Source organism: Canis lupus, chromosome 32, assembly GCF_003254725.2.
Source record: "Canis lupus dingo isolate Sandy chromosome 32, ASM325472v2, whole genome shotgun sequence".
In the NCBI taxonomy this organism is placed as follows: domain Eukaryota; kingdom Metazoa; phylum Chordata; class Mammalia; order Carnivora; family Canidae; genus Canis; species Canis lupus.
Window position 1 is genome coordinate 21,227,633 of NC_064274.1, and position 13,139 is coordinate 21,240,771.

The 13,139-nt window shown below is 38.4% G+C and overlaps 1 protein-coding gene across 2 annotated transcripts in view; it reads left to right on the forward strand.

Moving 5' to 3' along the window:
• METAP1 (methionyl aminopeptidase 1) overlaps positions 1–13,139 on the forward strand; it is a 67,882-nt gene that overhangs the window by 21,967 nt on the left and 32,776 nt on the right. The window contains exon 1 of one of the 2 annotated variants that reach the window (XM_035709604.2): positions 5,868–5,887. The exons of the other annotated variant lie outside the window; for it this stretch is intronic. Coding sequence (XP_035565497.1) covers positions 5,885–5,887 — 3 coding nt within the window. The 5' untranslated portion in view covers positions 5,868–5,884. Of the gene's footprint in view, positions 1–5,867; positions 5,888–13,139 lie in introns of those variants that run through there. 2 annotated transcript variants of the gene reach the window in all.

Genomic DNA, 13,139 nt, shown 5'->3' on the forward strand with positions numbered 1-13,139 from the left:
ATATATGTGTTTTAATTCGATGAAAATTTTGGAAATCTGTTTTATTACAATATTCTTTTTGTTTTGTTTAAAAAAAGGTAATATGTGTTACAAGAATTTAAAGTGAGGGGTCCCTTCTCCCAAATTTATTTCTCATCCCTTAGGAATAATCACTGTTCACAGGTTTCTCTGTATCCCAAGAAGTTCTCAAAGTACATAATATATCTCTTAGGGACACCTGGGTGGCTCGGAGGTTGGGTGTCTGCCTTCAGTCCAGGGTGTGATCCTGAAGACCCGGGATCGAGTCCCGCATCAGGCTTCCTACATGGAGCCTGCTTTTCCTGCTGCCTCTGCCTATGTCTTTGCCTCTCTCTCTCTCTCTCTGTCTCTGTTTCTCATAAATAAATAAAATCTTAAAAAAAAAAAAAGTACATCTCTTAATGGGCATCTTTATTCAACAGAATTCAATAAGAAACATTTTGTTTTCCTGTCTGTACTTGATAACATGGGTTACTATAGTTTCTAATAAAGAGATAATTGCTTTTGGTAAGAGAATTAGCATACTTATAATAATATAAGCCCCGTGGATGAAAACATTTAACATTGTAAAATGTTTTTTAAATGATAATGTGATTCTGCTGGAGACCAGTCTCGTATTTTTTCCTTTGGTTTTGTCCTTTTGCCAATTCTTAGTACCTACTTAGAAATTCTTCATATTTGTATTTTTAAATATCTTAAGCTAAAATTTTATTTAGCCTTTTCTTTGAAATTTGTCCCCCTTTACCTTGATCTCATCTCTGTCTTCCTCTCTCTCGTCTATGCTGCTAGATTGTTTTTGTTTCTTTTTACATGTACTGATTTATATACAGGATACAACTGTCCCTACAGCCAATGGAAAAGATGCAGAGGGCAAGGTATTGTGAGGAGGAGGGAGTGATGCAGACCCATTTCTTGCCCCCTTTTATCCTCGTTCTCAAGCTGTCGCTTCTTCTGAGCTCTGCCCTGTGAGCCTTGTAGCTGTATAGAAAGAGAGTGGACTTTGGAACCAGAAAGTCCTATATTTATATTCTAGCTCTGCCACTCAACAGTTGTTTGAACTGGCTCAAACTAAAGTAGGTTAAATAACCTTCTCATCTGTAAAATGGGAATATTAATATCCACTTCCTAGGATTAGTGTGACATCTGAATAATAATGCGTTTAAGGTGTCCCACACAAAAAGAGGCTCTCAACAAATGGTGGTTCCCAATAATAAATGTCGAATGGAGGCTCCACAGGCTTTTACCTATAATGGAAGATGATGTCCTGCTCATCCAGCTTGATGGTAACCTTCCTCTATAGATACTTGCCACCTGATCCTTTTTATTCATTAAGAAGATAGCAGGGCTATTTATATTTTTGAGACAGATTATCTTTTGGCCAGCAATAATAAGGGTTGGCAGTAAGAATGAGGTGGCAGATAGGAAAGGGAAGAAAGGGCAGCAAGGAAACCCTGAATTAAAATATCCAGCAATACATAGTGAGAGACCTAAAATGGCCACAACTTTGCAAAACAAATACTATCAAGTTGTATAATATAAAAAAGAATAATCCACCATAGTCAGCTAGTTTATTTCAGGGAGGTAGAAATCATGAAATAATAGGAAAAGCTATTAATACATCAAATCATTACACCAAATACAAAAATAATGCTTCTGTACATGCTTAAGATACATTTGATGAGATTCAACATTAGCCCCTAATAAATTATTTTTAGAGCAGAAATAGGAAAAATTGTTTCCTTAACATAAGAAAAAGTGTAAGATTCCTCTAATTCTTTTTTTCAAAATTGAACAATTCTAGTTTATTTGCCTTTTAATATAAATTTTAGAACCATACTTTTTTATATCTTAAAGCAATCCCCATTGGAATTGCTTAAAACTTGTAAATGAATTTGGGGAGAATTGACATCTTTCCGATGTTTAGTTTTCCACTCCATGCACAAGATATCCATTTAGTTAGATCTTATTTGATTTATCATTGTTTCTTAGTTTCTATAAGTGTTATAGTTTTTCAGCTGCTATGCATGTTTTGTTACATTTATACTGTTTTTTCTGGGGAGGAGTGATTATAAATAGTAATGCTTTTTGTCATTTTCTAATTATATATATTGCCAGTATATAGAAATACAGCAGGTTTTTGTGTGTTGACCTTGTATTTGTGGCTCTGCTAACCTGGTATTTTAGTTCTGGGAATTTTTTCATTTGTATTTTTATACAGATACTTCTGTCATCTTTGAATGGGGGCAGTTTTCTTTTTTTTTCCTATCTGTATGCGTTTTATATATATTTTTCTTGCCTTCTTGAATTCTAAGACTTCCAGTGTGATGTTGAATTGGGAATGTTGAGAGTAGACATCCTTGTCTGGTTTGTTTGTTTGTTTGTTTCTTTCTTTCTTTCTTTTTTAAGATTTTATTTATTTATTCATGAGAGACATACACAGAGAGAGAGAGAGGCAGAGACACAGGCAGAGGGAGAAGCAGGCTCCATGCAGGGAGCCCGATGTGGAACTCGATCCCAGGTCTCCAGGATCAGGCCCTGGCCTGAAGGTGGTACTAAACCGCCGAGCCACCCAGGCTACTGGTCTGGTTTCTGATCTTGGGGAAGAAGCATTGTGTCTTTCACAAATATGATATCCATAGACTTTGGTAGATAATCTTTATCAAGTTGAGGAAATGCTCTCCTTAGTTTACTGAGGGTTTTTATTATGAATGGATGATAATTTTGATTTCCAACTATAGTATGGATTTTTCTCTTCTTTTCACTTCTGTCACTTTTTGCTTCATGTATTTTGAAGCTCTCTTGTTAGAGATGTACAGTTTAGACTGTTATATCATCTTAGTTGACCTGTTTTTCTTTTTTTCTTTTTTATCATTATTCCATTCTCTCTTTACTCTTAATAATTCGTTATTGTCACATTGGTCCCTAGACTTTGTTCATTAAAAATAAATCTTCTCCATGTTCAAATGGAATAATTTCTTTTGATCTCTGGATTTTTTCTGTTATCTCCATTATACTGTTGGATCCACCCAGTTAGCTTTTTACTTTGGCTACTGTAGTTTTCAATTTTAAAATTTCCATGTGTATTTTCTTTATGTCTGTTTTTCTTTGCAAAGATTTTCTCTTTATCCACTGGTATTATGAATGTTGTCCGTTGGCACATTTTAATAATACCTGCTTCTGAGCCTTTGGCAGTTAATGGCAACATTCATGTCATCTTAGTATTGGTGTCTGTTGACTCATTTCTTTTTTTTTTTTTTTGTTGACTCATTTCACTTGTGAGTTGAAATTTTCATGGTTCTTTATATGTCAAATAATTTTAGACTGTAGACTAGGAATTTTGATATTACGAGATCTTGAGTCTTGTTTAAATCCTTTGGAGAGTGTTGATATTTTTGTTTTAGCCCGCTCCTCATCTGTGTTAGATCCAGGCTTGGTCTGAGATGTGGATGATGGACTTTTCAGTTAGTTCTGTTCTCTCAAGTATTGTTAATGTCGTATTATGAACAACTTTATGGGGTCCCTTTCTGGAGCTCCTTCCTGGTACTTTCTGGTTTCTCAGAAATTCTCATCTTTGGTTTTCTGGCCAGAAAGCTGTAATTTAGTACCCAGTTTGTTGCACACTTCTTGATGCTGCCTGTGTCCAGGGGCTACATGGCAACAGGGCAGAGAGAAGAAAGTGGGGTTTGGTCCTACCCTCTCTGGACTACAGCTTCACAGATGAGAAAAGGAAAATGCCTCTTCCTCAGAATTTTGGTTCCTACAAGCTCGTGTTATAGGTGGTCACCTTGGGATCACTTGGAGTGTGGGGTGTAACAGGATAGAAGAGAGAAGAAAAGGTGGATATCTGTGCTCTTGGAGCACTGGGAATTATTCTTCCGTTCCTTGAGCCAGAATTAAAGGATTTCTCCTGGAGCACAATGTGTCTGTGCCAAGTGGTCACTTTCTGTTGCCCCTGATGATGCGTGGGGTGAGATGGTGAACTCATCACCATATCAGTGGAACTTCAAATTTTGGTCTTCCCTAATCTGCGTGCTGCGGTTTTCTTTTCAGAGCCCTCAAATAGCTGCTCCACGCATTCTGTTCAGGCCTTATAGTTGGACTAAATCTGCAAATCTGTGACTTTTGTCTCCCTTGTAATATGACTACTCGTTGTCACTGATCAATGTTTTATTTATCAATGTAAATATATATATAAAGGCCTGGCTTTCTAAGGGTTGCCTTTGTGTCTGCCAGAGATGGGTCTCTGGTTGTACTCCGATGCTGTGAGCCAGTAGGCTTTGTTCTCTCTAATGGTCTGTGTGGTGGGAGCAGGTTCGAACTTGGGGTTACATCCCTTTCCCCACTGTGCAGCCTCTGTGGGCAGTAATAATGTCAGTAAGATACAAAGCTCAGTGCAATTACTAGCTGCCTAATTGCTATCAATTTTCAGAAGCCAAGAATCTGGGCCAGGGATGACACATGTTAAAGGTAGAGATACTTAAGTGATCATTTTTTCAAGTTTAAAATTTAAATTGCCTCAAAAAATAATAAAATTGATGATAACTAGAATTGAGCACTTCTTGGCCACACATTTTACACAGTTGTTTTCCCAACATAACAGTTGAGGAAAGCAGAACTTCAGATACTAAGTATCGAAAGGCTAATAAGTGACCAAGCTAGGATACAGGTCTGTCTGACTTCAGAGTCCATGCTTTTTAGCCACTGGTCATGTTTGAAAAGGAGTGTTTTAGAGAACCTTGTGGGTTTTGAGTTGTCCCTACTTATAAACCCTTTAGGGGTTATCAATTATCCTTAGTAGTAGGTAGTGTGTTTTTTTTTTTAAAGTATTATTATTATTATTTTTTTTTTTTAGTATTACCGAATTAGGTGAATATACTAAATTCTTGGTAACATTTTAAATGCTGCTTTTACCTCTCTTCTCTGGTGTTTTTTTCTCCTTATGTTTCTTGTTTAAATTGGTATGTGCCCCCCCACCCCCCATTTAAATTGGCATGTAAATTTCTGTGTTCTCTAAATGAATCAGTTGGGATAGAGATTTTTTTTTTTAACTTAAGGAAATTTATGTCAGCTTCTGTGAGGGTAAAAAAAGATGCTGGGTGATGCAGAAGTGTTTTGTTCACATAACCTATTTAGAAAAGTTTTATAAATAGGTTGTATCAGAGTGCCAACTATATAAAGACAGATTTTAAGTAAGCTGTATACCCAACATGGGGCTGTATACCCAACATGGGGCTCAGGATCTCATGACCCTGAGATCAAGAGTTGCATGCTCTATTGACTAAGCTAGCTAGGTACTTGCTAAAGGTAGATCTTATTTTGCAGCTTTGATATGTATGAATTTATTTTTTTATTTTTTAAAGATTTTATTTATTTATTCGTGAGAGAGACATACAGAGAGAGAGGCCGAGACACAGGCAGAGGGAGAAGCAGGCTCCATGCAGGGAGCCTGATGTGGGACTTGATCCCGGGTCTCCAGGATCACACCCTGGGCTGAAGGTGGCGCTAAACCACTGAGCTACCCAGGCTGCCTGATATGCATGAATTTAGTTACTGTAGTTCCATTAAGTGAAGCCAGTCTCCCAATGGCATGGAGTAATTACATAAAGTACACACTTCATGGCCAACTCTTTAGTCCTAGGATCACTGTGTAAATCACAAGTGTGCACCTTATCAGTGACCAGTCACTCCCTTCTTTGAAAACCTGTCAGTGATTGGCCACTGTGCATCTCACTCATTTCTCATCCAGACAGCAAAGTCTGTAGTTGTGTTGCTTTCTTGTTTTCCAGTGATGGCTTCTGTGATATTTTATAAGAACGGATAATCGAAAGAAGGAATTGGCCAACAAAGATGAAAGTGCAGCAAAGAAATGGTAAATGATAATGCTAGAAACACAAAATCTAAATTTAACATAAAGGGGGTTATAGAAGAAATAGCTGGCCACGGGAATATTGGCATTCCTCAGCATTCTAGACAGCTAGACATGCAGCCAGAACAGAACAACTCAATGAGGCCAACTTGTTGGCATAAATGAGGAAAATGGTTGTGATGAAAAGAATGGCTGTGTCGTGGGGGAAGCAGTACCAACAAAAGCTTTAAAGGAACTCCCAGAGGTGTTGAAAGTGCAAAGGATAAAATTTGGAAGCTGTTCTATACCTAGCAAAGAGTAGGACAGTTTGCCAAGCATAAAAGAGATGCTCACTCTGTTTCATAAGTTATACAATAGGAAGAAGGCAAACATTCAATCTGGTCTTGGTAAGTTTTTAAATAAAGAAATAAAATGCTCTGATTCTCAGAGAAGTCTGTCTATCCATCACCCCCTGCTCGCTCTCTCTTTTTCTCTCTCTTGAATAAGAACAGCTTAAAGAACAGTTCTTCAAGACCATTCTTTCGATTATTATTTAGGAAAAGGGATTTTAATTTTAGGTTTGTGGATGAAGATCAGGAATGCCATGAACTCAAGTCTTTACAGGTCGTTCCTTTGTTTAAAACTTTTTAATGGCTTTCTGTTGTTACTGGAAGAGACCAGAGTCCTTAACCTCATCCTGACCCATGCCTGTATCTTTACCTCTTGCACTTTACCTCTTTTTCTTAGCACTATATAATTTTTCTTTTTAGCCCTTATGACTTAAACTATGTGATCGTGTAATTAGCCGTGTAATATTTGTCAAGACCAGGCCTATATTGTTCACTGCTGAATGTCCAGCACCTTACAAGTGGTTTGGTCATATTGTACACTTTATATGCATGAATGACTTAGTAGCGACTAACACTGTGCACAAGTTTGTTGTGCACAGGTATGTTTTTTTTTTCTGTGGAGGGGAATGATTGCTTTCCCCAGATTATCAAAGGATTTAGTGATCTAAAAAAAAGTTAAGTATCACATTAAAGGAATTGGATGCCCTGAAATGGATACTCAACCTAGATGGTATCATTAAATACTGAAGATGTTTACTTTTCTGTTTAAGTTTTAATTTAAATTCCATTTAGTTAACATAGTGTAGTTAACTCTTCAGTTTTAAACTATATTTGAATATCTGGACATATAAGATGTATATGATGATGGGCAAACCTTTTAAATTATTACATTACAGAACATAAAATTTATTTTAAAAAAGGTTAACTATACAATAGCAATTTAGAAATCTCATTTTTTTTTTTAGATTTTATTTATTTATTAATGAGAGACAGAGAGACATAGACTGACGGAGAAGCAGGCTCCCTGTGGGGAGCATGATGTGGGACTCAATCCCAGGACCCCAGGATCACACCTTGAGCTGAAGGCAGATGTGCAACCACTGAGCCTCTCAGGAGTCCCTAAAAAAAATCTCATTTTTTATGTAACATATGACAGCACAGTTAAGGTGGTGTCGAGTGGGAGACTACTTCAGTTCTATGAAATTGTAAATTTCTTCTAGTTTTAAAATTTTGTTTTCATTTTTAAATTACCTATTGATTTTTTTAGATGCCAATCATTTTATTTTAACCTTGTTTAAAGGTTTTTTTAAGCAATGGAAATATATATGTTTTAAAATATTTTATTTCGAGGAGTGCCTGGGTGGCTGAATCAGTTAAGCCTCTGACTTTGGCTCAGGTTATGATCCCAGGGTCCTGGGATTGAACCCCTCATCCGGCTACCTGCTCAGCGGGGTCTGCCTCCCCCTCTCCTCCTGCTTCTTCCTCCCTGTTCCTGCTTTTTCTCTCAAATAAATAATCTTAAAAATGTTTTTTGTTTTCTTTTTAAAATTATCTATTGATTTTTTTTAGATGTTAATTCATTCATATTTTAAACTTTAAAGCGTTTTTTAACATTGGATACACATATATAGTGGGAAGTCTGCTTGTCCTTCTGCCCCTCCTCCCACTTACGCTGTCTCTCTTCTCTCTCTCACGTAAAATCTTTAAAAAATATATTTTATATCGAATCTTAACTCACAGTAATTTAAATGTTTCTTGATTGGCTTCATTTATTGTCTCAACCTCATGGAGGCAAAATGTCCATAATTAAAATAATTTTTTGTAACTTTTTAGTTGATTGCTCAAGTTATTTCACATACCTAGTCAAAATGTTTCTAACTTACAAAGCCCCTCACTCCTTTCCTATTTCCTTTTCTTTTCTTTTCTTTTCTTTCTTTTTAAAGTAATTTCTATACCCATCATGGGGCTCAAACTCATGACCCCAAGATGAAGAATTGCATGCTCCTCCAGCTGAGTCAGCCAGATGCCCCTATTTCCCATTCATTTATTTATTTATTTTAAACATTTTATTTATTTATTCATGGGAGACGTAGAGAGAGAGGGGCAGAGACACAGGCAGAGGGAGAAGCAGGCTCCATGCAGGGAACCTGATGTGGGACTCGATCCCGGATCTTTAGGATCAGGCCCTAGGCTGAAGGCGGTGCTAAACCGCTGAGCCACCTGGGTTGCCCTTTCCCATTCATTTCACAGTTTGTTTTGCCCATGTACTTACTCATTCCCAAACTCTTCCACAATTGCATAGAATTCCTCTCAATACTTTCAAATACATTTGGCATTTTGTCATTTTTACTTGAGAACACTGACCGCCTCTAGCCACAACTTCTTGCCCTCTGGGCTTCCTTCAGGGCAGTCATCCTTACCTCCCTCCTCAAGCATTATCCTTTACTTCTCTTTTGTCTGTATCATATCTTCCTCTCTCCTGGTTAATCTCATGTTTTATGTAATATCTCCTCCAGTAGCTTCCTGAGAAAGATTGCACGGGAGGTAAACTTTTGAGATTCTGTAAATACCTTGCTGTACCCTGACACTTGAGTTTCAGTTTGGCTGAATTTGGAATTCTAGTTTAGAAATTGTTTTCTCAGAATTTTTATATTATTCCATTTTCTTTTAACTTCCACTGTTATTGAAAAGCTTGTTGCCATAGGATTCATAATCTTTTACATATTTTTGCCCTCCCCCCTTTCTCTGGAAGCTTATTAGAGCTTCTCTACCCCAGTATTAGGAAATTACATATGGTATGCTTTGGGCAAGTTAAGATTTATCCTTTGGGAGTCTTTTCAGTTTAGAAACTACTGTCTTTTAGTTACGGAAAACTTTATTTCTAAGGTCTCTTTTCTCCCTTTTTTCTCTGAAACTTTTATTATCCAGATGTTAGATTTGTTGGTTTTTTTTTTTCTAAGATTTTTTTTTTTTTTTTTATAAGTTATCCCTACAACTAGTATGGGCTCAGACTTACAACCCTGAGATCAAGACTCCTATGCTCTATGGACTGAACCAGCCAGATGCTGCAGACTCCTCATTGGTTTTAAATCTTTTTTTTTAAAAAAATGCCATCTCTTTATTTTCAACCTTCTGTCATTTTGCTCTACTTTGAAGGGGGGAGGAGGAGGTTAACTTTGAGATCATCACAATTTTTTAAGAACTTCTTTTATATAATTACTTAAAAGATGGAATCCGAGGCTTGTGGAGCTGAAGAGTACCTAAGAGTCCTCTTTTGATAACCCTGCTCTGTCCAGAAGTTTTTTCTCTATTGTTCTTGACGTGTTTTCTTCTGATTTATATTCTAATTTTAGTGATGGCAGGAAAAAGGCTAGCCAGGTGAAGGTGCAAACTGTGCTGTGCCGGTGCTTCCATAAGAAGTGGAGTACCTTAGGATTTTGGAGAATAGGGTGTATGTGATGGAGTAAAAATCTGTCCTTAATTTTTTTCAGGGTAGACTATTTACAGCAGTGATACAGTATTGGACATACCAGCACCTAGATAATGTGTAAGCCACTTTAGCCATACATAGGTCTTATTGGGTAGACATTCGGTTGATTTATCCTAAGCTGGCATACTGAAAATTAATTGAAAATTATACCAAGCATACTTAGTATGGAGGCATTGGTTGGTGTCAAGGCCTTCAACTGAAGAATAGCATTGGTACATTGAGCCTGCAGCCCTGGTGGGTTTCTGCCTCTGGGCCTGGCTGACTCTTAGACTGGCATTCTAGGACCCACTCTGGCCGTTTCTCTCTACTCCCTTCTTTCTGCATCCCTGATGTTTTTCCTTGTTGACAGCCTACTGCCGTGAGGCTGGAAGAAGGAGAAACAAGGGAAATTCCAGTCTGTCTCATCACTTTTGCGAGTCTTATCCATGATGATGAACAGTTTAGAAAGGAAAGGAAGAGATGAGATTGAAATACTGATTGAAGTTAAGCTTCTTAAAATAAGTCATGTGCTTTGGCTGATCTCATTTAAAAATTATTGTGCTTAATGGGGAGTTGACCCCATGAATAAGTACAGTAAGCAGAAAAAGCTTCAAGAAGACTGTAATTAGTCCTTCACCCTCAGTGCCCTAATTGGATTCATTCTTTTGGTGTGCCCTAGTGTCTTGTTTTTTACTGTGTTAGTTTCCTGTGGCTGCTGTAACAAATTGCCACAGAGTAGCATAAAACAACAGCAGTATTCTTTCATAGTTGGGGAGGTCTAAGTCCAAATTCAGTTCCACTGAGCCTAAATCAAGGCAGTGGCAGGGCAGTCCTCCCTCCAGAGGCTCTACCACATTAATCTGTACCCTTCTGGCCACATTCCCTCCTTTTCTGTGTATGTGAGCCTCCTTCTGCCTTTCTCATAAGGGCACTCATGATGGTGGCATTTAGGGCTTACCAAGGTAATCTCCCTATCACAAGACCCTTAATTTAATCACACATACAAATACCCCTTTTCAAAATAAGGTGATATTTATAGGTTCCAGAGATTAGAACCTGGTGTCTCTGGGTGGCCATCATTCAACCTACTGTAGTTGTTATGGCCATCTTTATCCAGTAGCCCTTTCCCCTACCCCTGCCTTTTAGTCTGTTACTATACAGTGGAGTGATTGATTTGTTTTTATGCCATGGTTGTTTGAGATTTTATTTCTCATAATCCAATGCAGTTTCTTTTTTTTAAAGATTTTATTTATTTGAGTGAGAGACCACAGCAGGTAAGAGAGGCAGAAGGACAAGCCAACTCCCCACTGAGCAGGGAGCCTGACACAGGGCTCAATCCCAGGACCCCAGGATCATGACCTGAGCTAAAGGCAGATGCTTAACTGACTGAGCTGCCCAAGTGTCTCAATCCAATGCAGTTTCTAACTAACATATCCTCCAAAACTAAAAGTGTGGAGTTTTGTTTTATATCATGTTCTTTTTTTTTTAGATTTTATTTATCTATTTGAGAGAGAGAGAGAGAGAGAGAGAGAGCAAGCAGGGGGGAGGGGCAGCGGGAGAGGCAGAAACAGAGTGCCTGCTGAGCAGGGTGCTTGATTCGGGGTTCCATCCTAGGACCTCAGGACAATGACCTGAGTGGAAGGCAGACACTTAATTGGCTGAGCCACCCAGGGGTCCAAGTATGGAGATTTTTAATGATGAGGAGTCTGGAGGTAGGTATTTTGAGACTGGAACAGCAGCCTCACAAAGTCCTTAGGGATCCAGGCTTCTTGGGGTGTGCTTGATGCCTTGTGGTCACAAGACTGCCACTTCGCTTCAGCCAGCGTCTCGGTTTGAAGCTGGGAAAGGGCAAAGAAGAGAAAATAGGTGCCTGTTTTCTAAGAAGCTTTCCAGAGGCCCCACCTGACAACTGGGTTGAGATTTTGGCCAGGTTAAGTCATGAGGCCATTTGTATCATCGAGGCTGGGAATGTTTTTTTGCAGGATCCATTACAACTGTGCTATAGGAGGATTCTGTTGGTGTGAGAGGGAGGGGAGAATGGCTGTGGAGTAGGCAGCTTGGTCCTGGAAGGTGATGAGAACATTTCCATCGACAGCAGGAAGAAGGCTTTGTGTATATGATCACATTAATTTTTGTTCATTCTCTTATCATATACTGAGAAAACCTGTTCAATGCCAGGCATAGCCATAAGCACTGGGATGTCAGGGATTCCCATATTTTGATACTTGCTAGGTACTAGACACTTGGTTATCTACTTTCCCATATGTTATTTACATGATCTCATCTAATCTGCTATATTATCGTCACCTAGATATCTACCCCACTTGATAGGGCAGTTGAGGACCCATGAAAATGGTTAGTAGTTATCATTGCTTCCTAGATTTAAAAATAAAATTTTCTTTTATTTTTTCAGATTTGTTTATTTTGAGAGAGAGGGAGAGTGAGCAGAAGTGGGGGTAGAGGGAGAGAGAAAATATTAAGCAGGCTCCACGCCCAGTGTGGAGTCCATCTCGGGGCTCAATCCCATGACCCTGAGATCATGACCTGAGCCAAAATCAAGAGTCGGATGCTCAACTGACTGAGCCTCCTGGGACCCCTTAAAGATAAAATTTTAGACTTTGTGATGGTAGAGCTTAATTGAATACATGTTTTCTAGTTCTGAGTTTGATGCTAAATTGATGTTTTGGGAATTGAGTACAAACTCTCCACACACCCCCACACACCTACCCATCCACACACTAAAGCAGTGGGAAAGCATGACCTTTAGTCAGGTAAGCCTGAGTTTGAGTTCTTGTTCTGCCAAGTGTGATTCTGTTATATGACAGAAAATTATTTAGCTATTTGTGCTTCAGTTTTGTCATGTGTAAAATGGGAATAATGCCATCTGTCCTGCAAGGTTTTTGTGAGGATGAAAGGAAATGTGGGCATATAGTGCACATATTCAGTAAATGATAACTTAGTTATTCATTATGGTTGTCTTCAAATTACTGTTTAACACTGATTTTACCTTTGTTTTCTTATGCTGAATAGGTGTAGGTAGTACTGAAGAAATAACATATTCCCGTTTCAGTTCTTGGGACTTTCCAATTAATCACAATACCTCTTCTGACAGAATGATAGATAATTTTTTTTTTTTAAACTGGTTTCCAAAAAAAAAATAAATAAATAAACTGGTTTTCTAGAACTCCAGGGTGGCGAAGAACTGGTCTTTTTACCAACTTTGAAAAAAGTCTCGAATGTTGCAGATATCTTTTTACACATTTTTTTAAAATTTTTATTTATTTATGATAGTCACACACAGAGCGAGAGAGGCACAGAGACACAGGCAGAGGGAGAAGCAGGCTCCATGCACCGGGAGCCCAATGTGGGATTCGATCCCGGGTCTCCAGGATCGCACCCTGGGCCTAAGGCAGGCCCCAAACCGCTGCGCCACCCAGGGATCCCTCTTTTTACACAT